This window comes from Triturus cristatus, chromosome 7, assembly GCF_964204655.1.
Source record: "Triturus cristatus chromosome 7, aTriCri1.1, whole genome shotgun sequence".
Classification (NCBI taxonomy): Eukaryota; Metazoa; Chordata; class Amphibia; order Caudata; family Salamandridae; genus Triturus; species Triturus cristatus.
In genome coordinates this window covers 1,842,460,612-1,842,488,033 of record NC_140590.1, presented here as the reverse complement: position 1 = coordinate 1,842,488,033, position 27,422 = coordinate 1,842,460,612, and the positions used below count along the sequence as shown (strand labels likewise).

General features: G+C 42.8%; 1 protein-coding gene across 1 annotated transcript in view; it reads left to right on the top strand.

The window, feature by feature from the left end:
• Positions 1-26,265, top strand: part of LOC146813398 (uncharacterized) — a 53,206-nt gene extending 26,941 nt beyond the window's left edge. Inside the window, exons 6-8 of the mRNA XM_085620176.1 lie at positions 11,014-11,124; positions 11,685-11,801; positions 19,030-26,265. Coding sequence (XP_085476302.1) covers positions 11,014-11,124; positions 11,685-11,801; positions 19,030-19,982 — 1,181 coding nt within the window. The 3' untranslated portion in view covers positions 19,983-26,265. The remainder of the gene's footprint in view (positions 1-11,013; positions 11,125-11,684; positions 11,802-19,029) is intronic.
• The last annotated feature ends 1,157 nt before the right edge of the window (positions 26,266-27,422 follow it).

Genomic DNA, 27,422 nt, shown 5'->3' with positions numbered 1-27,422 from the left:
GCCACCGACGTTTGGTCTTGTACTAATTCACGGAATCCCTGAGTAGTGCTTGTGCTCGTCCATAATTCCCTCACACTGGTTTCCGGAGGCGTCCATGGTGGGAAGGTTTTGCCTCCTCAGTTGGTAGGGTACACCTATTGCTGTAGGTTTTTCAGGCTTAAATTCTTAAAAAGGTTTTTGACCTGTGGTGTGCTACCAATAGATCCCTTTCTTACTTTTCCTTATGGCTCAACTGATCGCAAATCCAGCACATCGCCACGCAGAGGTCACATCAATGTGCGGCTCCTGTTGCTTTCGTGGTTGAAGCGGATATAGCATACAGCTTTGAAGTTTTTTAATCAAGGGTTACATTTCCCGCAGTGGATGCGAATGATAATTAATTTCTTCCTTATACGGTTCCTGCGGTATATCGTCCTTATGCGGTGGTTGAAGTTACTCTTATGGCCTGCGAGCACCAGATTTGGTTTAATGTTGCCCTTCCTCACCCTTTCTTTCGTTCGCATGGGGCCCTTAAGTATTGATGGGGCCACATGGCCTGTATTTGCCGGATTTACTCCTCATCCCAATTATCTTAACTCTAATTTGGCAGAAGTTTGTTTACAGTATGGGCATGTATGTCTTCTGTATAGATGCCTGATTACATTTATTTTACGTACCTTCTTGGTGGCTCCACCTGGGGTTGCGCCTCTGTTACAGGTGCATGGTGGAGGCCTTGTGATTAGCCCTGTTCTTATTAATTCGGTAATGGGCAAACGTCCTCAGGCTCGTAAGGATCTTCCGTTTTGGATTGCTCAGAAGATTGAACAGATTGATGCTGTCTTCCCTCACACTGGTCCTGTGGAGGAACACTGGATCCTTACTGTGTGTTTACCTAGTGGTCTGATTTTTCCTTTGGCAGAATGCAACATCCGGGGGACGTGTTTGCCTCAGTGTATACACTTTGTTTTGGCACCCCCTCCACGAGCGTTCTCCAGAGCATTCTAAAAAAAGTACAGAATAAAAACAGGGCAGGTGCGGCCCTGGAATTGGGGATGAAATTGGTTATTTTCCCGTTGTCTCTGAAATTATTCTTTCTAATATTAAGGGTGATCAGTTTGCTTACAGGTTTGCCAACGCCTTTCGGTGGTGTCTGACATTGATCGGGAACGTGATTTGCCGATTATTATTGCCGATGTTTATACATCCTTAGGTCGCAATAATTTGGGAGTCAGAACTTCTACTCAGCCTCAGGGTAAACCACCTTCTGAGACGGAGGGGTGTCCAGTCTTTCCTAAAAAGACAAGGGTCAAATATGAACAGCAAGAGTAGCCTAGGTCTTGTGCTGGTTCACTACCACCTGACGCTTCTAAACGTAGATGTGATTGCTCTAAGATTAATACTCCAGAGAGGTTTCAGGTTCCTGATCCTCGTTCTCCTCGTTCCTTTCAGGAATCATTAGACTTACAATTTGGCGGAGGAGGACGACTGGATCGCAGACAAGGCGAGTCCACGCAATATAAGCAGGATCCGCAGTACCAGTTTGGCGTGAAAGTCAAACAGGAGGAACCACCTCCGTATCGAGGTTCATTTCAGAAGAAAAAAGTTGCTACTTTGACAGTGAAGAAAACTCCAGAAAGTGAGAGCCCTTCTCCTGGACAGGAGTTGGGCGGTGACTCTCCTCAACAAGTGCGGCAGACACTCTGCCAGTTTCTGGGGCCAAAAGCAACTGGCACATTTGTAACGGTCAAAACCGCAGACACCCGCGTAGCTCCTCATGATAGACTTTATCATGTAGACCTTCAGATCGAAGGTGATATTAAGTGCACCATTAATGCTATTTTTGGGACAACTTGACGTCTTCTTATGACATTTTACTAGCGTAGGTAGATTGGCCTCCCACGTTTGTCCTTGCTTGTTCAGGATGAGACTAAGCATGCTTATGCTCTTAGTGGGCTCTTGCCTTGGCTCCTGCCTTATCCTGCATCCAGGTGGGTTGGGATAAGGATTCACCTTCACATGTTGTGCATGTTCGCTCACCTCCTCAGCTGCAACCACAATATCCAATTAAATGTGATGCAAAAGCATCCGTTAGAGAAATTCGCACTCCGTTGGAATACCAGGGTGTAATTGAATCCTGTGTTTCTGGATGAATAATCCTCTTTTTCTAATTTTGAAATCAAATGGTTCATATAGCATTGTTTTGGATTACAGACATTTGAACAGCCATACCCGTGCCTTTGCCGTACAGAACACGCATGGTACAGCACTGATTAATAATATTGTGTGTAAAAAGTTTAAAACTATTTTGGATATTTCAAAAGTATTTTTCAGTCACAATTTGGCTCCAGAGAGCCCTGACTTATCCGCATTCAGCACTCTCAGAGGCACTATGCGAGATTGCATATGGGGTATAAGAATAACCCGTGGGTTTTTGCGGCACCTATTGTGTCCTTTTTAAATGAAATTGATCCTGATGCTTTTTCATATGTCGATGACATTTACCTGACAGATGATAAATTAAACCCTCTTCTTGCGCGAGTGGATCGCATCATCACTCGTTTCGCCTCCTTGGGATACATATTCAATTTTGCAAAATCGAATATAGCCTTTTTCGCCCTTCTTTTTCTTTTCAATGAGCTACCAAATGAGGTTAGGGGTTTAGCACCTCACTTTATGGAAAGGTGTGCTCAATTGCAACCTCCATCTACCTTTAAGAAATTACAGTCTCTGCTCGTTTTTTAGGTCTCGCTGAGTCAGCGCGCATGCGCTGCTCTCGAGACTTTTAGTAAGGGGGCTTCAGAAAATGCTGCCATGAGCCTAGAGCTTGAGTGCATGTGCCTTACAGAGCCATCTGGCTTTCAACCCATACACGCGCAGCAGCTTTCACTTTTGCCGCCGCGCCTGCGTGCGCACCACTCGCACTTCTCCCCCTCCCCCACCACATATCGCGGCCAATGCTTGTTTATGCAGGTAACTGAAAGTAAATTGTTATTGTCTGAACCACTTTCCATTGTTCAAATACTATAGGATTTGGTCCGCTGTGGCTTTATTGCAAAAGTAAGTAGTCAATATTGTTTATATGTACAAATGGGTATAGTATTAATGATTAACCTCTAGGAAGACAAAGCCTTTCTAAGATGGCCGCTGGGATGTACTCCCTCCCCAGCCGAGCCTGGCGTCGAGCCCTGTGACGGCGTCAGAAAGAGACTCCAAGCAGCAAAGTTCATGGTGCAAGATGGCAGCCCCCGGAGTAGAGTTTCATGCAACGTGATCAAGTTATTCAGCAATTAGCATTGGTGAGCCGACCAGCAGGGATCAGTACAGCCAATCCCGTGCCTTGCCTGATATCCCAATGCCTTCGAGAACTTGAATGAGCTAATCAGGTAATGCTTACTGAAGGAAGCTTCGCGAACCACTGTGACACAACTGCCCACAATCACACGCTTACATTGAGGGATTTAGCAAATTGAATCACAACTGTCGCTGTTTAGTACTTAAGGGCAACAACGGCGACGTGCATGGCCATACTCCTTTCCATGATCATTCCTGTGCATTGTCCTTTCATTCAAGCAGACAAGCTGGCACTGCTTCATACTTAGAACATAATGATATTTTTGTTACCAGGGACTGGAGGTACCGTTATGAGTCCCTGGGTTTATTTAAAAAACAATACTAATAATGTTTATTTTATTAAACACTAGACCTCACTTACTTTATTTACCCGGGACTATTAATTTAATGTCTCCAGTGACCACCTAACCTAAAATTGGCAACTGCTCGGCAAGTTTCTTTTAGGTGTCCAGCAATTTTACGCTGTCACCCATACTCACAACTGCTACTTCCACGATATAGTCACTCGTTTATATGAACTGAATACACAGGGAAGGGGGCTCTGAAGAGGGAGTGGAATTTAGGATGTGACTTAAACACCTGAACTGAACTTTTGCTAGACCTATTGACTTTGATAGTGCCTGTTAGCTGTATCCGATAAAACGGTAACAGCAGTGTTTTTTTTGTGTGAATAATTATGAGTGGAAATATGAGACTGAATTTACAATTTCTTAGGTTTGTGGGTGCAGTAGTGGTATTAAGTGTCTCCATCTCAACCTTCTCACCACTTTCCTCTGCAGTCTCTCACTCTGGAAGATACTTACACCCCTTTCTCCTGACATTATCTGCCATCTCACACGTCATTGCCTTCCTTTCCATCTGTCTTTTCACTCTGCCCTGCTCGCTTTTCTTTGCGTTACCCTCCTTCACGATGCCCTCTCTCTCTCTCTATCACACAGTTGCTCTCTTTATCAAACAGTCTCTCTCTTCACCTGAAAACAGAATTTTCTTAAGCAGTGCTAATATTGCAACTGGTATGTATAGCTCCTTCACACATATTAAATGGTAATTACAATTAGTACATTTGTGACCATCACTCAGTGCGCTTTCCAGAAAGGCCAATGATTGGATAAGCATGTTGTCTGAACACCTTTTATGACCCATTGACAGGCACTGGAAGAAACAGACTGCCCTCTGCCTCCCACTTCAGAGCTCTCAATCGTGTTCTATCATGAACACCATCCCACAATCTGTAGTCACCCAGACACCTAGAAGCGGCGCAGATCACAATATTCACTATACAAGAGTCCTATGTTATCGCATGAAAAAATAATACAGAAACACTACATCTAACAAAAGCAGCTACTCTTAGGGACAGCAAGATAAAGTAAAACGTGAAATATACCGCAATACTGGCACGGTTTACCTCAAGTATTTTTATAGTCATGTTGAAAAATTGATCTCTGTTTTTGGCTGCAAGTTTTAAACTTTTAAATTGCTCTTGGGTCTGAGTCCTTGCAGGGTCAAGTTCACTTAAAACACAATAGGTACAATTCTTTCACCAAAGAACTGATGAGAAATAGCAAAAGGAAAGTTTAACAAAATAAAGCATTATTGAGCGGCGCTAGTACCTAATGCAAAGAGGAAGATGAAAATATGGTTTTAGAAGACTGTAAAAACAAACCTTGGCAAAGCCAATAGGTTTCGCTTTTGGGACCTTATAAGTATTTAGTTTTGCAGCACTATATCCTTGGTGCGCCAACATCAACTGTTGCATGGCTAAACACTTATAAGGTACAAGGTTTAGCCATGCAACAGCTGATGTTGTTGCACCAAGGATAATGTGCTGCAAAACTAAATACTTAGGAGGTCCCAAAAGCGACACCTATTGGCTATGCTTATGCTTGTTTTAATTTCAGCAGAATTTACATTCCTGACTATGCTCAGCATATCATGCCACTCTATGCATTGATACACTCTTCCTTTTCTGCTTCCCCTTGGCTTCCAGAACACACCGCAGTGTTGCGTGGTTGAACCGTGACTTAAAGCAATCTTTGACAGCTAGGGTATTGGGTTGGTTAACTCACCCATATGTGGTTCAACGTCCTCTTAATAATCTCCCACGAAGATCTCTGGGTGGGCGGAACCCTTACGAAATGCTTACATACAATAATTTGTGCAGGCTGGAGTGAGCTCTGTAAACAGAAATATGAACACGTACATAGGGCCATATGTAGGAAGCCAAATTGCGATCGCAAATGCTGAAATTCGCCGAATTTCGGCATTTGCGATCGCAATTTGGGCAGTGTGCTATGTAGCACACAAAAACCCACACGCAAAATAAAGAATCGCAAAATTTGCGATTCCTTATTTTGCTAATGCATTTAAGGAATCCCAAATTGCGATTCCTTAAATGCAATGTAGGAAGCACCCAAGTTGTGCAATTTTGGCTTAAGGAATCTCATATTACCACCAACCTCAGGTTGGTGGTAATTTGCGATTTCCTTGAAAAATGCACTTTTTTGCATTTTTCAAAGTGCCATGTGGCGCACATACATGCCCTTAGCGCATGTATGTGCGCCACATGTGCACACATGTTTATTTCAGGGGTGCAAAAGGGTGTCCTATTGACACCCTTGCAACCTTGAAATTGCATTCTCAATTTGCGATTCTCTAATTGAGAATCGCAAATTGAGAATGTCTTCCTATTCATTCCTATGGGCCTTCTAGCCCATAAGAATGAATGGCAAGGTATTCCTTATTTGCGAATCTCAATTTGGGATTCGCAAATAAGGAATAGGTGGGAATCGCAAAATATTGTGCTAATCCTACCTACATTCCGTTTTGCAATTCTCTAATTGCGATTCCCTAAAAATTGCAATTAGAGAATCGCAAAACACGTTTTACCTACATATGGCCCATAGTATCATGCTACCTCTTCCATAAAAGTGCTTTAAAAACGGGTGGCAATATAAGCAGACTTTGAGTAAACTTGAGGCAGAATTAGCAGGATCATTTTATTCAAAAGGCCGTAATGTAATAAAAGGGAGTTTGACAGTGTTTTCCTGCAAAAAAGGGGTATGAATAACGTGATAAAAATTTAAGTGTTCACACATTAAACAATGATTGGCATAGCCAATAGGTCTCGCCTTTGGGACCTTACAAGTGTTTAGCCATGCAGCACATTATCTAATATATTAGCAATTAAAGACATCAACGTTTGTGGTGAATTAGTGGTGGGAGACACAATTAATATTGTTGGAAAAAAAAGCCATCAAATAAATGAATATGTAAGCACAATAATAATAATTGCTTTGTCAGAAATTGATTGATAACTTGATTAATTGCCAGAAGGCATCGGACCAAGTGTTAAGTACGTGTAGATTTGCTTCTGTGTTCTGTCAACCTCACTCTGCATGGAAGGCACAGACATAACCATTTATCATCAATTACTTGCCTGTTGGACTTCCAAGCATTGCCAGAACACCTATAGCACACAGAAGCAGCTTGGGCAGCACTTTGCAGAGCACGTGAACAAGCACATTCCATGCCTTTCGTAGCCTAGAGGTTGGACACATTGATTTGAATAATGGGCAACGTTGGTTGTCCTGTCTATGTACTGGGAGGGAGGTCCCACTGCCTTTTTGTAAAGTAACTTGCCTTTATATAGTGCATCTGCGCATTTTCTTGGCTGTGTAGTGGTTTGAATAAGAAAGGTATTAGTGAAGTGAGGTAACTGGTGAATGTCACGAGAGAGAGAAAAGTATGTGCTGTATTGTGGAAAGTTAATAGAGATGTGATCACTGGAGGTTCAGCCACGTGCTGCGAAAAGTGGAAAATAGTCAGGTTCACGTTTAGGTATTTGTGACGTACACTGGAATAACTAGGAGCCTTGAAAAGCACGAGTGTTGCCCGAGCTTGCAGATGAGTGAGTGGAAATGTCCACCTCCGCACATAGCCTTTAATAGTAGTTTATAAATGTGTAATTTTTTGGCAGATAAAGCAACTTTGGCGTAAGTGTATTATTTGATATGCCCAGGATCACATGGCAAAACTTGGCACTGGGGATAAGAAGTCGTGTTTATTTTATTTCACAGCTGACTAGTTATTGGGTCATATCTTTTTTATATCAGGGCTATTAACGATTAAACCACTGTGAGATCCCCCACTAAGCTTGTGCGGTGCAGTGCCTAAAGGCGCTGCTTTTTGTTTTCGGACACCTATACTCTTTGCCACAGTGCTTCTTAATTGGTTTTGCTGCATGTACCTGGAAGCTTGGTTGTACAGAGAGTGTACACTACTCCAAATACAGTGGCAAACTGGTCCGCTGGAAATTAAGAGGCTGACCGATTCAGAGGAACAGTGTTTTCACTTGGTAAAACTGCAGCATGCTTAAAGCCCACAGAAGGATTGCCTCATGCCTCTCAGAGCAGTGCATATGTTCTGCCTCTAGGATCGACCTGCAAACACTCCTCGAAACCTTGAACAAATAGACAACAAGCAGCACCAACAGTGAAAGAGTGGCAGTAAGCCAGTGCCTGCACGAACTAACCTAGCCTAGGAATGAACTGTAACTGACAATAACCGACTTCCTCTAATCATATTTTTACTCTTAAATTACACCGTTTTTATAACAATTTTGACAGATCTGGAATTTACTTTTCATAACACAACTGCATGTTGAAATCATCCTGAAAGTATTTGCTTAGGTCTGTTTGAACAGGCACAACAAAAATAACCGATGAGCAGGCATGTTTCTATGCTTTAACGGTTCCCACCACCTCCACACCCTTCTTTTATAGCCGCTTTGCCAACGCCACCAAGGGATGCCACCTGACAATTATTTTGCAGTGGCAGACAGTATTCTTATGGCGAGATTAGGACACCAAGACATTTGGAATACCCGAAAAAGCACGCATTTCATCATTTAAATGTACAAACAGCAAATACATGAGGAATTCACATCAAAAGTGTTTTATAGATAACATTAGTCCTAAAAGATTATTAAACCAAAGAGGCAAAATTGATATAGTAAAGATAATATAGACAATAACACATAAAGCTCACAGCCCACTTAGAATCTTAAAAAAAAACATATAGTCGGTATTTATATACCGTTAGAAATACCGGTCTAACACGAGGTTCCCTCCCGCATCGCCAGCATTGGCTGTTATAGGATCAGGGCAGTGCTGTTTCTACTGTTGAAGAACTAATCAAGGAGGCATCACAACAAAAAGTGAGAAAAGGAAGGGTAACTGTAAACAAGCTGCAGCTGCTTTATCAGGTTGCCAGGCGAAATCACACATTTCAAACACTATTCCGCTCAATTGAATTGTAATACCCAACAAGGTAACCATTTTAGGTGTAGGAATATTCTGCACTGCTATATGAGCGACGGATGCTATTCACAGATTTCTGTTGTCAAACATTTATTATAAACCTCCGGCAATCACGGCAGCATTTCGAATGTAACAACCTTTGTTAGAAAGCAGCTTAGAGCAAATAAAATCGAGGCGCCAGGTGATTTCACGTCTATCACGTGGGCCGTAGGTGAAAAGTAAAGTATCCTGTACTGTGAATGTCTCCCACAGTAACATGCATGCTTAATTTACACGTCCGCTACTGGTTTCGCTTTAAGAGAATTTAAAGCGTGGTTGTAATGGTTACCGTGTCTGACTGGGGAACGTAATTGACTTTAGCACTTTGTTTGTCTGTAACTATGTCGAAGAGAATTTATGCTCACTTTGCTTTTCCATCGTTTCTGTCAAGTCGCCTTTCAAAAACAAGTCTCCAACCCAAGTCCCTATTCCATTGCAATTCTGTTTTTTCTATTTCTTTAGTTTGGAAGCAATGCAGCACCCGCACTTTGGTTTAGGATGTTTAAAACAAAAGCACCAGTACCGCGTTTGTAAAAGGCGTGTGACAACGAAGTTGTGCCATGTAGGGGCAAAAAGATACAGTAATAATAGCAAGAGGGCTGGGGCGAGCACTGCTAACCTGCAGTAGCCAAATGAGAGGAGGGAAGAGCTGCCATCACACCCTGTATGGCGTGATGGCCGACCAAAATGCTCTCTGAAAGTGAAATCGCCGGAAAGAGAGCTAAACACTCAAAGGAGGGACTTTAACAGAAATGCACCAATAAGAAACCAGCATTTCTGAATGCTGCAGCTAACAGCCTATAGCAATCGGTGTATTTGCCAAAGCCACACAGCGCTACTACAGGTCATCGCTGATGCTCGACCTAAAAATGACTTTGTTTATGCTTTCCAAATAACCTTGAAAACAAGTATGGACAGTCATTTGTGATTTAATTTGTTTTCATAATTTACTTTGTCTGCATATCAAGGTCTCCCACTCATGCACTCTACCTTGTAGACTGCATGGCCTACATAGGGGAGGTATATTAACATTTAAAAGAGGGGCCGTGACTAGTGGTGGGCAGAATCTTCAGTGCTGCCCACGGAATTGGTGTAATTTTGGTGACTCCGCGCTACTCTTGCAACATGGAGTTCCGGTCAAATTCCTCCTTTTACCACATGGTGGAATTTTTTCTTGTGCTCAACTCCAGAACGGTAAAATGGCCAGTGAGATTTGCACCCTCCTAGCATGATTTATGGTCACTAGGAGGACAAAAAGATTTTTCTAACACGGGCGGTCGCGAGTTTTTGCAGTCAGAAGGCTGCATCTCAGGTAGAAAATCTACTTGAGCGGCAGCAAAATCAATTAGAGTAGCTGCACCCTCTGGAACACTGTGTGATACTGTTTGCATTGATTTTTCAGTGCAGAAGCGCTACTGGCCCTAAATCACAGCGCAACATGTCTATTTCTGTTTGTTGACAGAACTCTGTAGTATCTCGCTGAGTTTTTATGTAACTCTACGTCAATTTTCGTGAGTTCTGCCCACCCTTTGTCGTGACCTGTCAAAACGATCATATTGCAGTTTTTACACTGCTACAGTCAGGCTGCATTGATAGGCCCCAAGTCAGGTTTGCACTCTCACTGTAGAGGATGCCACATTATTTCCTCAATTCCATTAGTGGCATTTAACTTCCAGCTCCCTCGTACATCTTGTACCATATACTTGGAACTTATGGGTAAGTTAAATATTTTAATTGTGAATATGCCAATTTGACCATGTTTAAATGGGAAGCAAAAGCATTTTACTACTGAAAAGCAGGGTTAAAGTGGACCAAGTTCTAAAGGCAGCAGTAATATATGGTCCAGCAAAAGGTGAAATATCTAGGATGACCAAGCATAAAAGACCCATTTCTTTCACTCTGCCTCATCTACAAACCTCTCCTACACCCTCTCTGTGCCCTTGTGTTATTGTTTTTGACACCCATTTACACTGACACCTTCTGCCCCTCCAAACTGCCCCCCCCGCTACACCTCCAAATGAGCAAACCGTTGGTTAGAAAGTTAAGTGAAAATGTCAGGCAGAAGAGCAGTAAGCACATACTTGACAGTCTTTACTTGCTTTCAAGTTCTGGGTTTGTGTTCTTCATATTTAAAAAAGTACAGAAATTCAACAAAGCTGGCGTGAAATGCTCTGAAGCATTGATCTCAATCATCCGGCACCTCATATTGAAAACGTTGAAACCCTCTTCTTGGATAACCAAATTACTTTGAAAAAAATGTATTTTGAAGTTCCTAGTAATAATGACTCTTTCTGTTAAAATGGCATATTTGTATCTGTTGCACCAGGTATCAAAGTTCCTAATTCAAAACATTTACCGTCAACTGAACAGGAGCCTGATGGAATGATGTACGATCACAACTTTGAAGCAAACAAAAGAAGTTACGACTCCATCTCAGGTCAGTTTTTAATGCTCTGAATTTGTACTTAGTTGTGATTGCATAGCTCTGAACCGCTTCTCATTTGCTCTAGGTGTACCTGTAACTGGATTTTTGACTCCTGCTGTAAACTTCTGATTAGCCCCTTTGATATGTATTTAATTTGCATGTGCGTCTTATTACAAAATCTGGGTCCAGCCTTTTCATTACGTTGCTAGATTAACACATTGGTCTTTCCACTAAGCACATTCTCATGCTTCCTCCTTTGCAAACAGCTCATTCCCTCAACGCCTTTCATCTTTCTTTATTAAAATACTTATAGTTATCAGATTCTTGAAACAATGGCCAATTGCTCGCTGTCACAGTGCACTTTGTACCATGGATCGGATCAAAGCATCCCGCTCACGAGCTCTTGCTGAGACGCTTTGCAGGATGTTCGGGCCTCCTTATCTTTTTTTCGATCTCCTGATGTTACCTTCTGATGGTTAAAACAGATTCTCGTTTCTCCAATTTTTCATAAAGGATATACATGCCTGTTCTTATTTTTTGTGTTTTTCCCTTTACTGTATCTTTTGTTTCAGGCCATCTGATTACAAAGACAGCCATATCTCCCATCTTTAAGAAAGAAAAAGAGGAAGAATCCAATTTTAAAGAGCATTCAGTATTTGCAAGAACAGAGTGCACGAACAGCAGCACAGGTGAATAATCAGTGTTTCTCTCATCAACCTTGCTTGCATAACGTGTCTCGTCAACCCTTTCCTTTCTGTGAGAAATATTTTCCTTTTTATAAATGCTGTTCATTCTAGTTCTTTTGTATTTTTTTGGCAACAAAGGTACTCAAGAACTATTTCTCTTTGATTCTTCATACTCTTATGAAGCCTGTCTTGCAGTCATGTTGCCCTTATTTTAGACTTTTAATGTTTTCTTGTCCAGCTTCTCTACTTTACCTTGCTTTTCCAAATGTACTCCACATTTCTGCTACCATTCATTTTTTTTTCCATTTAAAAACAGGCTTTTTGTTCTCCATTTTTTCTGTTCTCTTTATGCGTTTTTGTTTTTGTATTTAGACACTGGGAGTAAACCATGGAGGTGCAGTGAACTGAACCGGGTGCTGATAGAATAGAATAAAGCTTGTGGGAGCAGGTTGGAAAGTTTCAGATTGGTGGCTGAAGAATTTTACCGTCTCTCTTGGTGTGCCATAACTAAAACTGTTAGTATGATCCAGAGTTCTAGTAATCCAGGCAACTGCAAGGATTGCCACTGTCATTATATGCCATTTTGATATTGATAGTAGTGTTTTGCTAATGGTTCTCATCTTCAAAGAGCAGCATTTTACCTTGTTGCCGGCTGTATTGTCATCGAATATGAGGTTGATGTCCCTTGCTGACTTCCAGAAGGCAGTAGTGCGGCAGTGAATTGAGTGGATGACTTAAATGAGTTTGATCTGCTGTTCTGCTCACTTTGCATTACTTCTGACTTGACTTTGCTAAATGCAGTTTCAGGAAACTTTTTCTCATCCATGCGAGGATGTAATGAAGGCATTCTGTCTGAGTCATTCAATATTGGACTCCAAATATGTTATTTCCAAGAGCCAGTCAGTGTTTGGAGTTAGAACAATTTTCAAGACTGTGTCCGATCATGTGCACGTGGATGGCCTCATTTCATGAGCCCTTCTGAAGCAGTATAGGGGAGGGGGAATCCTCATATCTAGACCAACAGATATTAAGAAAAATACACCCAACGTGCAAATCCCTAAAATAGAGCACCACCACCAGTTGTTGCCAATGTGTTCCTTGTTTTGTATATACTGGTCACCTCCTTCAGCAACTAGCTGCATGTATGCACATCAATATATGCGAGGCGAGGATCAAAGGAGCACACAGAGTTGTGTGAACAATTTCCTGCTGGGGGGGAGAGGGAGTGATGGGGGCAGGGGAGTTCTGCCAGCAGGACTCTAGTCCTGCCAGACAACTGGTGGTAGTGCTGACAGAGGTCTCTTTGCAAGGAGAGGATTCATAACTGATGGGAAAATTCCTTCAAGGGCAATGTGTCTGCTAGGACTTTTCCAGCTTCACATTAAAGGCTATTCTTTTGCGTGGGATGCATGCTTTCTATAGCTGGACACAATGTTTCCAATTAAGTGCCCCTTAAAGTGTTACACAAAAGGCACGGAAATTTTACACCTAAGCACACCGAAAACATAAATGTCACACATAAGCAATAGAACCTTCTAAATTCAAAAGGAGAGTCGGAGTGGGAAGGGGAGGCGTTGCCTTGGCTTAAAGAGCCGGGAAAGGAGCCAAGCTATCACAAGATCTTTTGGGTCAATCAAACAAGAGAATGCTTCTAAAAATATAATGAACACTAAATATCTTTTGAGTTTCATTGAATAAATTACATGTGCATACTGTATTGAGTCACATTTATTACATTTGTAGTTTCTAATGACAAAAGTAATAATAAACTTAGAAAGGCTGTCTAGACTTTACCATGAGTGAGTCAATAGACAGTTTACGTTTTTGGTCAGCGCAATAATAGTTGTCAGTTATATAATATATTTTTTATATTATATTCACCCTTCAGCAGCTGGTTTCAGGAATGAAACAATATATGAATAGAAAATGCAGCATGCAGAGCACCATTTCACTGTATGAATCAATTTGTAGTTATTGGGCAGACTTTGGGCCAATTTACTTTTGCAGTTTAGTGTGGTGCAGTGCCATAAAGTTGTTTGCCCAGTACCACATTATTCAGACAAATTGGGATAAAGCCTGGAGTTCAGTCCAGGTTTTGGTTGTCACGCTGTCTGCAGTTCAGCTACAGGACTTACCTCCTCTTTTCTTTAGTTTTGAAAGAAAGGTTTCGATAAACAACTATGCGCAAAGCTTTATCCTAAAATAGTATTGGTATTTGTTAGACCTGGCACCTTGGCGTGGGTCTCCCTTCCATTTTTTTTTTGCTGTTGCCTCATGTGTTTTTTCTGGTGTTAGATGCTTTGGGCACTGTGCCACTGCTGTCCAGTGCCACAGTGCAAGTGCTCCCTATTGTAAATTGATGTGTGGATTAGTGATTCCATGATTGGCTGGTTTGGTTTACCTGTCAGACCCTAGTACAGTGCACCAGGAGTGCCCAGTGCTGGTAATCCAAATGCTGCTGGTCGGCTTACAGCACTGGTTGTGCCACCCACAGAAGCAGCCTGTAAAAGTATGTCTAAGGCGTGCCATTGCAGAGCCTGTGCGCAGTCTGGTACTGTCATGCTGACTGGACAAGTGCACCCACTTGCCAGTCCCTAAACCTTTCCTTTTCTTCATATCAGACACCCCTATGGTAGGCCCAAGGGCAGGGTGCATTGTAAGTATAAGGTAGGACAAGCCCTGATGTGTGTGGCATGTCCTAATAGTGAATTACAGCCATTTTCGTTTTTTACTATTGCAAGGCTACCTGTTCCCCATAGGGCAGAATGGGCAGTTTGATTATTACATCTTATAATCCTAACTGACTCAGGGAACATGGTAGAAATTCGAGTTTAGTATGCCTGAACTCAGGATGATATAATACATCTTTTAGTGAAGTTGGAAAATACCACTTTTTAGGTATTTTCTTGTCTAACCATCCAAACCTGCCTCTGCTAGGTTGTGTATTCCTTTTATGGAGTTTAAGTGACAGGGGCTGGGGGATTCCAGGAGACAGGGTGAGTCAGCACAGGGCTGTATATGAAGATCTACATGCAGATAGGTGGGAGGAATTGCACCTGGGACCTGAATAGGGCTGTGCCTTCCCTCCACAATGCTGGCTCCACCTCCTGTAGTGTGTCTGATGTCTTTGCCCTGCACTGTGAAAGGAAAGAAGGAGTCATGTCAACAAAGTGCTCCAGGACTGACTAGAACTGGTTTGGACTAGGCAAAGGCCTCTCTGCCTTCAGAGAACAAAGAGAAACTGGGTATAAATATTGGGACCCAAAGCCAAGAACTTTAGATCACTTTGGGAAACAAGAAGAAACCTTTGCTGAGGAGAGGAACCAGAGAGACTGAGGAGAGACTATCCCTAAGCTGAAGTGCTGCTTGGGGGATTGGCCTGCAGTGGTTGCCTGACTGCCAAAGAAAGGAGAAAGGAACTTTGTCTGTACTTTATTCAACTTGTGAAGGATCACCAAGGGCTTGAGAAAAGAGCTTGCCGACTGCTGAAGTCTCAGGGACAACAGACTTCAACCACCAGCTCCCCAGAGTTCTTTGGAAGTGCCTGCAGCTGTATTGGGGCCTTCTGAGGAAATGCGTGTCGCAAGGAGCTGGAAGCGCAACTCGCGAAGAAGCAGCGTGTCGCTGCCGCACCTGCTGCCGTCGCATCTCTGAACAAGGGTGTCGCCGCTGCAGCTGTCGCATCGAGTCGAAGTGTCTCGCATCACCGGAGAAGCGTGCCGGCGCCGCTGTCCTCGCATCACTGGAAAGGGTGTCGCCGCTGCAGCTGTCGCATCGAGCCGAAGCGTCTCGCATCATCGAGGAAGAGTGTCGCCGCCAATGCCGCTGTCGTTGCATCACTGAACAAGGGTGTCGCCGCTGCAGCTGTCGCATCGAGTCGAGACGTCTCGCATCATCGGAGCAGCGTGTCGCAACAAGAAGACGCCAACTTTGTTTCATTGCACCGTCTCTTCATCACACCACGGCGTTGCGGGTCGCATCGCCACTGAAGCGCAATAAGAAACCAACGCATCACCTTCCCTGCAACACTTTTGTTGTATAGCGTTACGCATCCAAAGGTACATTGACTCAAAGTGTCGCATTTTAACATCTAAAGAGAACTAAGTTAATTCTACCATTTTTAAGTACAGTATTGTGGATTTTTGTCGTTTATGGTCTTGTGTTAAATCTATATAAAGACTACTTATTGTTTTATATAAAACTAGTGTGGTGTCCATCTGTAGTGTTGTCACTTGGTTACTGTATATGTTCACAAATGCTTTACACACTGCCTCTGAGATAAGCCTGTCTGCTCGTGCCAAGCTACCAAGGGGGTGAGCAGGGGTTATTTTAGGAGTGCACCCCCTTACCCTGACTAGACGCCAGTTTCCCTATTTGTCAAAGGTACCTACGTCTGCCAACTGGAGACCCCCAAATCTAACATTGGTGGTCAGCGGTGAGGATTCTGGACTTGCATTTGTGACTCATGTACAGTGATTGGTGAACACTACTAGTGAGTGCTGACCAAAACGCGACCACATACTTTTTGGTAGATTTCTTTTTGCCTGGGATTTTCTATTTTTGCCAAGTTTAACCATCATGGAGAAAGCAGCATCCATAGCGTCTGTTGATTTTGATTGGGAAGAGGAGAAACTGGAATGCTACATAGTGAGACAGCTGACGTACTTCTGCAAGAAATTTAAAGTTGTAATTACCGGGCTCACCAAGAGGGATGAGTTCTACAAGGCGCTGAGGGCCTGGGTAGAAACAAGGAAGACCCCTGAGAATGAGGAAGGGGATGAGACTGCAGCTGGGCAGCTGGAGGGGCCATTGGGTCCAAGGGGAAGGAGAGCAATTTCCCCAGCAGGTAGCAGTGTTTCTGCCAAGAATCTGTCCCCAGAGGAGCTGGAGGACAGAGAGAGAAATAGGATGCATGAGTTGGAGCTAGCCGAAATGAATGGGCAATTGGAAATTAGGAAATTGGCCCTGGAAGAGAAGAGAATACAGTTGGATCATGAGAAAAGTTTGAGGGATTTGGAGTTGAAAGCTAGGAGCTTAGAGATTACTCCCTCTGGTGGCAGCACACCATCAATGCCTGTTGAATCTTGGGTGTATATTCCTAAGAATGTGGTTAGAGAGTTTTATAAAAATGATGACATTGGGCAGTGGTTTAAGGCCTATGAGGTAGCCATGTCTTCCCACCGGGTCCCTGAGAAGGATTGGGGAGCGGGGTTGTGGGGGCGGTTCCTTAGTGAGGGGCGGGATACACTGTTTGACTTGCCTTCTGATGTCCATAATTCTTATAACCACATGAAAGATGCATTAATGTCCAGGTAGGGTTTGACTCCTGAATTGTATAGACAGAGGTTCAGAGGTTGCAAGAAGATAGAGAGCAGTACCTGGGTGAAATATGTCACTTTTTTTCTGCAGAGCATTGGATGGTTGGGTGAAGGGTAGCAAAGCTGATGATTTTCAGGGGCTCTTTGATTTGATTGCATGGGAGCACTTGTCAAGTAATTGTTTTCCAGAGCTACACCAGCACCTGATTGATAGCAGGCTGACTAACCCTAGGAAGCTAGCTGAGGAGTCGGACCGCTGGGTGAGCACCCGGGTCCACAAGGGTCACGTGGGAGATTCAGCTAAGAGTGGGCAGGGTCCCCAGCAGAAGAGTGGGGGGGGGGGGCAAGGGTAAACAGAGGGAGTTCCAAAGAAGGCCCCAAAGGTTTCCAGCCTCCCCCCCCCAGAAACCGTCAGGGGCCCCGACAGGTCCACCTGTTCAAGGGGGACCCCGAAGTGCTACAAGTGTGGAGACCTGGGTCATAAGGCGAATGATCCCAGGTGCTGCCAGTTTGGAAAGACAGCACCCCCTGGTGCAGCCCCCCCGGCAGATGGCTAGTGTAGCCCTGGGTGAGGAGATGGGTGCCCAAGGTGGGTGGGGTCCCGCAGAGATGTCCCTTGTCTCTTTAGGAGACTGTGAGCTGGTCCCCAGGACCCAACTGTCTGACAACACTAAGAAATACAGGCAGTGGGTGACCATCAATGGCCATAGAGTGGAGGCTCTTAGAGATACAGGAACCAGTGTGACAGCTGTCAATTGTCACCTGGTATCTCAAGAGCAGGTTGTCCACAATGCATTCTATCCAGTTGTTGCCGCTGACAACACAGAGAGCCACTGCAAGGTGGCTCAGGTTCCCTTTGACTGGGGGGGGGGGGTCTCTGGTACTCTCCAGGTAGCTGTGAGGCCCGCCATGCCTGTTGACTGTTTGTTAAGGAACGATCTGGAGAGCTCACCTTGGGCAAAGGTGGAGCGAAGTGCTCATTTGGAGATGTTGGGTCTGCCTGACTGGGCGTGTGTAACCACACGGTCCATGGCAGCCAGTAAGGGTGCTCAAGAGGACTTGGAGCATGAGAGGGGGGCCCAGGTGCCTGCCTTAGAGAGAGGAGGCAGGGGGCATGGGAAACCGGCCCCCGAAGTTCCCCCGGCCCAGGAGGAAGCAGTCCCTGTGGCAGGAGTGTGGAGTAACCTATAAGTTTACCACTCCTTACCACCCCCAAGGAAATGGGTTGGTTGAAAGGTTCAACCGAACCCTAAAAGGCATGATTATGGGTCTTGAGGAGCCTATGAGGCTTAAGTGGGACGTCCTCTTACCATGCCTACTCTTTGCATACCTTGAGGTGCCACAGAAATCTCTAGGGTTCAGTCCCTTTGAGCTTCTCAATGGTCACCCAGTGAGAGGACCTCTGAGTCTGGTAAAGGAAGGCTGGGAGTAATCTCCCAGGAAACCTCCCAGGATGTATATAGCTACATGCTGGCCTTCAGAAACCAGACTAGGCGTTTCAGGCAACTCGCTGAGGCGAATCTGGAAGCCAGCCAGGAGGAGATGAAGCGGTGGTACGACCAGAATGCCACTCTGGTAGAGCTTCAGCCTGGTAAGAAAGTGTGGGTCATGGCCCCAGTGGCGCTCCAGGATAAGTGGACCTTACTTTCTCCTCTTCGCTATCTTCAGCCACCAGCTGAGTAGTCTGTGCATGTTTTGCTAGAGTAAAGTTTCTTCTTGCTGTACAGTAACTCTTCTTACAGCGGATGCAACACTGCCATCATTCTCCTTCACATTTACTTCAAATGTGCAGATCTCACTTGCCCTTCTGCCATTGAGCTAGTTTAGCACAACAGTTGCATGTTGTTCAGTAAAATGCATGTTTGTATTTCAAATTTGGAAAGGTAATGTGCTGCTTTCTTTTCTTCCAACAGATTGCAGAAATATGAGCAAAAACAATAACATAACATGTTATGACAAACCGAGAACACGTAGAGCGTTGTCAGGAAGAAACCTCTCCAGGATGGCCAACATCTCAAAAGATGGAGCTCATTCTGAAACTCACTTACAAGCAGAGAGCAACAAGCAACTTGGAGAAGAGCAAACTATTCCCTGTGAAAGTAGATTCGATTTGCAAGTGCCTTCTAGTTTATATTCCCAAGCACATGATGGCGCAAGTTCAGAAAACAACATATTACGAAACTGTCAGCCAAGGAATGAAAATGTTTGTGCAAGTCAACCAGACTTAGGATGGAGTTCACCTATGTTTGATAAATACAATAACAATTCCAGCGACCCTGTGGGTCATATACCAAATGACAAAGTATCAGATGTTAGTAATGAAGTAGAATCCTTTACATCTCAGGATAAAACAAAAATCTTTATTATACCAGCTAAAGTACCAAAACTGAATAATATAGAGAAGTCTTTTGTATGTGCTGAATGTGAAAAGGTCTTCAGACATAAGGATAGTCTTATAAAACACCAGCGAATTCACACAGGTGAGAGGCCTTACCGGTGTACCGATTGTGAAAGAGGGTTTGCTAGAAAGGAATCACTTATTATCCACACCAGAACACACACAGGAGAAAGACCTTTTATATGTGCCGACTGTGATCTAAGTTTTATCAACAAAGGAAATCTGATAACACATCAGAGGACGCATACTGGAGATAAGCCTTATAAATGTAGCGAATGTAGAAAATGCTTTAGTGTGAAAATTGGCCTCATAAGGCACAAAAGAACTCATACGGGTGAAAAGCCATATAAATGTACTGAGTGTGAGAAATGCTTCACTCAGAAGCAAAATCTCATCAAGCATCAGAGAACGCATTCAGGTGAGAAACCGTTTCGATGTTATGTGGAAAATGTTTTAATGAAAAAATAAGCCTTTTCAGACACCAGAGATCTCATTCAGAAGAAAGCCTTGCACTAATTCAGCAGTAAACTTCCGTCTAGAGGTGGTGTACACCCAAACAATGTCGAACCTCACTAACCTTGCCAAGAGAAATATTGGACATTTTCATTATTGTTCACATAAAGTCTACACTAAAACAACATTTCATGAAGCTGCACTATTTTATGAAAGATGCATGTTTGGAGGCTCATAGACCGATTTTATATTCTATCGATTTGCATACATGACAATACTTTATACTCCACGTGCAAGCTATGGTCGTGGAAAGGTTTGAGTTAACTCCCTGGGAATTTATCAATAAATGAGAGATGTCTCAAACCAAACAACATTACTGAATTGTTGAGTAAAACATATGATAATCTTCAAGTACTGTTGCAATAAGATCAAAAAATACCTTATCTGTATATTTTTAAAACTATGTAGATGTGTGCGAAATTGGAAGTATCACAGTATAAAAATTGCCTCCCATTTGTGAGACCAACATGGATGCCTTAACATTTCTTCTGAAAAGCAACAGACTGGAGAAAAGCAAGATGATCTTTATAAATAAAGTGGTGAGAGGAGAACAAACAGATAAGCAGCATCACTAATAGCTGGTAGATGCTATATGTTATGAATATCATGTGCCCTGCAAGGCATAACTTGAGGTCCGATGATGATGATGAGGATGATGATGCTTGTATTGTTAAACTAATGGGCTGTTCCACTCAGACCAACTTGAATAGAAATGCTTTGGAGTAACTGGTTTATTGACCCTTGGAAAAAACATTCACACACCACATTGGTAAGCAGAATGCAATTTGCCAGGGTCCTACATATGGGTTATGCATTTACTGTGGCACCCATCTCTCTTACTCAGTGATAACCTTTTTATTTAATTATGTCTAAATATTAGTTTCCGTCTATCCCCGAAATACATGCACAAATGTTTCAATAATCTTTTGTAGCTCTTTTCCAACTGAACTACTACCACTGTTCGTACCATAAAGAGACAATAATGACCATGGTTTATATATTTTACAGTTAATTACATTTGACCATATAGATCTGCTTAAGGAATAAGGAGATACTTATTCCAGAGGGAAAGTGGCAGAAGTTTTGAATTACAAAGAAATACTTGTCGCCAATTCCTTGCAAAATAATGAAACCTCCAATGAGGAAAACAGTTGATTTAAGATGATGAGCGCAAACGCACTTGAGGGAAAGTAGGCCAGAAGTCTTCATGGAAGTGCTCCCATCAAGGTGGCAGTGCAAGATAAGCCTCTACAGAAGGGCCTAAGTGGCATTCACGGACAGTGTTATCTGGCACTGCAGAATGCTGTCAGGCAAAACATAGAATGGGCTTGGGCACGGAATGCTCAATAAATGTTCACTACTGCATAAGATGTACAAATAGCTTATGTAAGGTATCCAATTACAAATGTCTCAAACATAATTCCTTAATTACTTTGCACCATGTTTGAGATTACGCTTAGAAAATAATTAAAAGTTAATCAGTCTTAGATAATTGAATATTTCCTCAGGAGCGTTTTCTAAAGTGCAGAGGCTATTTTTGTTAAAACATAGTATTATCACTAAAACTAGCTGCAAATATATACATTCTACAAATAGATAATTACAAAAACTACATTGTAGCATTCCTTTTAAAACCGTATTTATCATTTAATGCGTTGGGTTTTATTGTTTTACATAATCCCCTAACATTCAATCAGTAAGGAAAAAATAAAACATTTATAAATGTTTCAGCTCTTGTATCAGTTTGCCATGGCCTTTCTTGGACCTTATCAAAATGTTGCAGAATTGTGGCTCACTAACGACTGCAGGGATGATATTGAGTGCAATGTGAAAGTAAATATTGTAAGTAAAGTGTTCATCTGCAGCCATCTATCACATGCATATAAGAGCAAACAAGCATTTTAATAAGACTAATGGTTCAAGATATGATTTCCACTTCCAGCTGCATGGAGAAGACTGCAGTATTGAGCTATTCATAGGACTTTTGCATAAGAGAACTGTTAGATTTGGGGGTCTCTAGTTGGCAGAGGTAGGTACCTTTGACCAAATAGGGACCCTTGCGTCTAGTCAGGGTAATGGGCTACACTCCTAAAATAACCCCTGCTCCCCCCTTGGTAGCTTGGCATGAGCTGGCAGGCTTATCTCAGAGGCAGTGTGTAAAGCATTTGTGAACACATACAGTAACCCAGTGACTACACTACAGATGGACACCACACAGGTTGTAGTATAAAAATAAGTATTTTTATATAGACTCAACACTAAACCCAAACGACAAAAATCCACAATACAATACGAAAGCTATGACTGTCAAACAGTAGAAAATACCTCAGTTCAATAAGGATGATAAATGCAACACTTTACTCTCAATGTACCTTTGGATGCGTAACGCAAAACAAACAAAAGGGTCGCAGGGAAGGTGATGCTTCGATTCCTTACACGCAGAAAGGAGGATGCGTCTGTTTCTTACTGCGGCCCAGTTACGATGCGCCGAGATGGCGCTTCGATGCGATGACGATCCGGTGCTAAGCAATAAAATGGCGTCTTCATAACGGTGTGACAACGTAGGCGGGATGCGTGCACGCCTGACGGCCATGCAGCAGCTCGGCGATCTTCTGAGCCATGACAGACCCTGTGACACGCTTCTCCGGTGATGCGCCGGCGTCCTGTGTGGTGGCAGCACGCTTCTCCGGTGATGCGAGGCGCTTCGGTGATGCGATGGCGACAGCGGCGGCCCACTTACTCTGCGATGCGATGACAACTGCTGCGGCGGCACGCTTCTCTAGTGATGCGGGGCACTTTTGTGAGGCGGCAGTGGCGCCACGCTTCCTCTGCCATGCAGCAACACTGCTGCGGCGGCGACTCGCATCCTCTTCGTTGTCGTGCTTCCAGCTCCCAGCGACACGCAGTCTCTCAGAAGGCCCAACAGCAATAGGCACTTCAATTCCCAGCAAGGAAATTCAGGGGGCGAGCTGGGGGTGAAGTCTTGTATCCCTGAGACTTCAGGCAGGAGGCAAGCTCAATCTCGAGCCCTTGGAGATCTTCCTCAAGATGATGAAAGCACACTCAGTCCTTTTCTCCTTTCTTTGGCAATAAAGTAACCACTGCAGGCCAACCCCAACAACACGCAGCATAGGAGTAGTTTCCTCCTTTCTGCTTCCTGGTTCTTCTCCTCAGCAAAGGTTTGTCTTGATTCCCAGAAGTGATCTAACATTCTGGGGTCTGGGTTCCCCTTTTTATACACACAAATCCTTTGTCTCTGAAGGCAGTACAAGTGTCTGTACCTAGTCAAAACCAGTTCTGGGTGCATTCTGCCAGTGCACAACTTCTTCCTTTTGTCAGTGTGGGCCAGGGTCATCAGACGCACCACAGGAGGTGGAGCCACATTGTGGAAGGCAGGCAGAGCCCTATTGAGGCCCAGGTGCTGCTACTCCCACCACTCCCAATGCAGATAGGTCTATTTAGCCTAGTGCTGACTCACCCTGTCTCCTGGAGCCACCCCAGCCCCTGTCACTCACAAATCAGACATGCAATACACAACCTAGCAGAGGCAGGCTGGATGGTTAGGCAAGAAAATATCTACTTTCTAAAAGTGGTATTTTCAAAAACAGAATGTTAAAACCAACTTCACTAAAAGATGTATTATATCATTCTGAGTTCAGGCATACTAAACTTGAATTTCTACCTTTTTCCCTGGGTCAGTTAGGATTATAAGATGTTATAATCAAACTGACCATTCTGGCGTATAGGAGCAGGTAGCCTTGCAATAGAGAAAAACGAAAATGGCTGTAATTCACTATTAGGACATGCCACACACCTCAGGGCATGTCCTACCTATGTCCTTTAGAAAAACTGCAAGCGTCACATTCCATCACTACCACATCTGTTGCCTCGCTGCCTTTCACCACATCTTGTGTGATATTTATTTCCTACAATGCATGCATGCCACACACCTAGCCTTCTCCTAACAACTCCTCCTTAAACTGAGTTAGTACACTGCTGGGTTCATGCAAACGCGTTGATGGGGTCAAACGTTATTGGCCAATCAAAACTCAATGAAAACATACCTATACATTAGCCATTTGTTTGAACTTTTCCATAAGATTTTCCACTGAATTAAGCAGGCCTCTGGTCTGTTAATGTAGATCCTATGAAGCTAAAGCCGAATCACTCTAGTGCAGCCTTTGAGGTCCGACAAGGCCTCTGCAGTACAGAGAGAAATTAATGGATCCATGTGATGTGGAAGCATTATTTTGAGGTACATTGTCACAGCATTACCACTCCAGAATGGCAATCAGAGACTAAACAGAGTGTTAGGCACTTCGTAATGACCTGCTGGCACCAACTTAGCAGGGTCAGAATTCACAATCCACACAGCTCAGACATGGCAAATTTCACAGCAATAGATGAAAGTAAAGTACAAATTCATTCATTTTTCATCCAAAACCTTTGCAAAAGTTTTTACCTATTTGCTAGATGAAACGCTTGCAATATGGAATGGTGCTGTAGTAACACAGGCGGACAAGGGCCCTAAATTGTTGTGGCTTAACATTCAAGAGCAGAACAATTGTTTGCCACAAGCAAATGGTGTGATAGGAAGGATCATTTAGTCTCTGAAGGAACCATGCAGAGCTAGAACACACACCAATCCAGCAGGCTCTTGAAGTTCTCCGGGCATATAGCAGCACACCACATAGGACAAATGGGCAGCATTTTGACACCCTTATGTCTAGCTGAAACGTGCATTTCTCTGCCATACTGGTCAGGAAAAGCATGAGAAAATGAAGATAAGAGACCACACAAACAGCAAAAAAGAATCACAAACTGCAGTTAAGCACTTAAAAGAGTTTTCTTTGAGAGACCACAGACTAAAAGAAAAGATAATATAAAGGCCTGTATAGACGAGAAGTACTGCAAAGAGGTGGACATTCACAAAGGTTATTTGCCACTTGTGCGTCAAGAACAAATGAGAAAATCAGATCAATCCCAGATCAAAGCAAGCATTTGCTATGCAATAGGTCTCGCATTTACGCAAGCTTAAGCTGTTTACATTGTAAATGACAATGCGTTTTATTTATGTTTCAAAAACCAAAACCTAAATAAAGGGCATTGTCATTTGCAATGCCAACAGCTCAAACTCGCGTAAATGTGAGACTTGTTGCATTTCAAATGCTTGTTTAGACATAGGATGAAATCTTCCAGGCTGTTGCCGTTCCCTTCCCAAGTTAAAGAAAGGGCATCAATGAATCTATTCAATAGTTTGACAATTTCCAAGTTCTTGTGGTTGTCTTCTGTCCATACAAGCTGTGACTCCCAATATCCCATGAGGAGGTTAGCGTACATTGAGGCAAATGAGGTCCCCATAGCTGTGTCCTGCTTTTGTAAAGCCCTCCATAAAAATTAGACACATGGGTGAGGCCGAAGTTCACATTTCAATAAGTATGTTTGAGTGTTCCAGAAAGCTGATAGATTTGTCACGTAAGAAGAACTTCACTGCTTTAATTCCATCTTTATGACTGATTGACGTATACAGTGACGGTACGTCAGTTGTGGCCATCAGATAGGAGTCTTTCCAAGGAATACCTTGGATTTTGTTCAGAAAACCCAGAGAGTCACATAAATATGATGGTAAAGCTGTGACATACGGTGCCAGAAAGATGTTTATAAATTTAGATTTATTTTCGAGTAGGGAATTTATTGACCTAATAGTTGGACGACTCCGTGGGTTCTGCATGCTCTTGTGGACCTTTGGGAGGGAGTAAATTGTTGGATGGTCAGTTTTGAGATAGCTGTACTCTTCATAGTCAATTAATTTCTGACTATGCCAGCTTTGCAATTTTCCCTGGTATTCGAACATGATAACATTTGTAGGATTTTCTTTCAACTTTTCATAATGTCTGTTTTTTAGTTGTTTTTCTGCCTCCATCAAGTACTTTCCACTTGTTTTGGACCACAATATTGCCACCTTGGTTAGATGTCCTTTTTATAGTCTGCATATCTTCTCTGAGTTCTTTAATGGCAGCTCTTTCTCCAAGAGTGATATAAGTAAAGATACATTTTGTTCCCAGGAGGTAACTGCGGGCAAACTGGTGATTATGGTTTAAGACCACTGTCTCCTCCTCCTACTGTTTGTGTCCAATATATGTGTGTGTGTGTGTTTGTGTGTGTGTGTGTATGTATGTGTGTGTATGTATGTATATATATATATATATATATATATATATATATATATATATATATATACTCAAAAAAGCAAAGGTGAAAGTAATGTTATAGTTAGGTATGTTACTACCTGAAAATCAAAATGGTGTTGTCATTTGAGACAAATAAAAATGCCAGGCCCACCTGAAACATGAGGTCTTCCACAGCTGAACACTAAACATTTTAGTTATTAATTTATGTTCAATAAATTTGCATTTGTATTTAATAAATGTGCATTTGTATTTTTTGTTCTAGTATGTCACTTTTTAAATAGGGCCAGAATATATATTTAATTTGAGAGTCAACCAATAGGTGCCGTCATTGTGTACATGATGTTTATTTTAAAGTCTTTCCAAACTGATTTCTATGTCGGTTTGAATTTCATGGGTTTGTCAGGCATAGAGAACGTTATTACTAATAGCACACACTGAATGTTGAAAAGTGCTTACATGCACTTTGATATGTCTGTGGCAGTAACACTTTTTTATGAAGTATGAAGTTTCCAGGAATCCTATTTTTCCTTTAAAGCACCCTTAGGCATATGTCTTTTACTTGCATTGTGATCGACTTATAAAGTGGTTATCACTCAGAAGAAATCTTACCTGTATCTTTCAGAGTTAACAAGTGTGTGCTGCAGTTTAAAATACCACTTTGGTCATGTTGCTACCTCCCAATGACATGTTTTTTCCCATCAATGAGATCATCTCAAACCATCCTATGTCCTTGGAGATAACCCCAGAAGAATTGAGGATGAGAAAAAGTCAATGTGATTATCCATAAAATTACCAATAGATTCTGAAGAATGATCCATAGACCGATGCTTTAGAGCTCTGCTCTCTGATCTCTTTTGGCTTCTGACCAATAATTGATTTGAGGGTTTTTCCTCTGAACTTTAACTTGACAGCTCTTAAACATCTGATTCTTTCCTGAGAAGAGGGGAGCTCTGAAGCTGTTTTAAGGTTTGAAATATTTAGTCTAATGAGTACAAGGAACCAAATGTCAGTCTTTTGGAGCTGGAAGTAGGTCTAACCATAAAACATGTTCTGTAGCTTTTATTACCCCTGACGAGGTGTTGAAGTGCTTCATCCCAGAAATCATGCTGCTCCCGAACCAATGGTTAGAGGTTTTTTCAGTGGTTGTTCTTTATTGTCCTTAGTCTTATGCTCTTATGAAAGCTATTCCATACATGTTATCTAG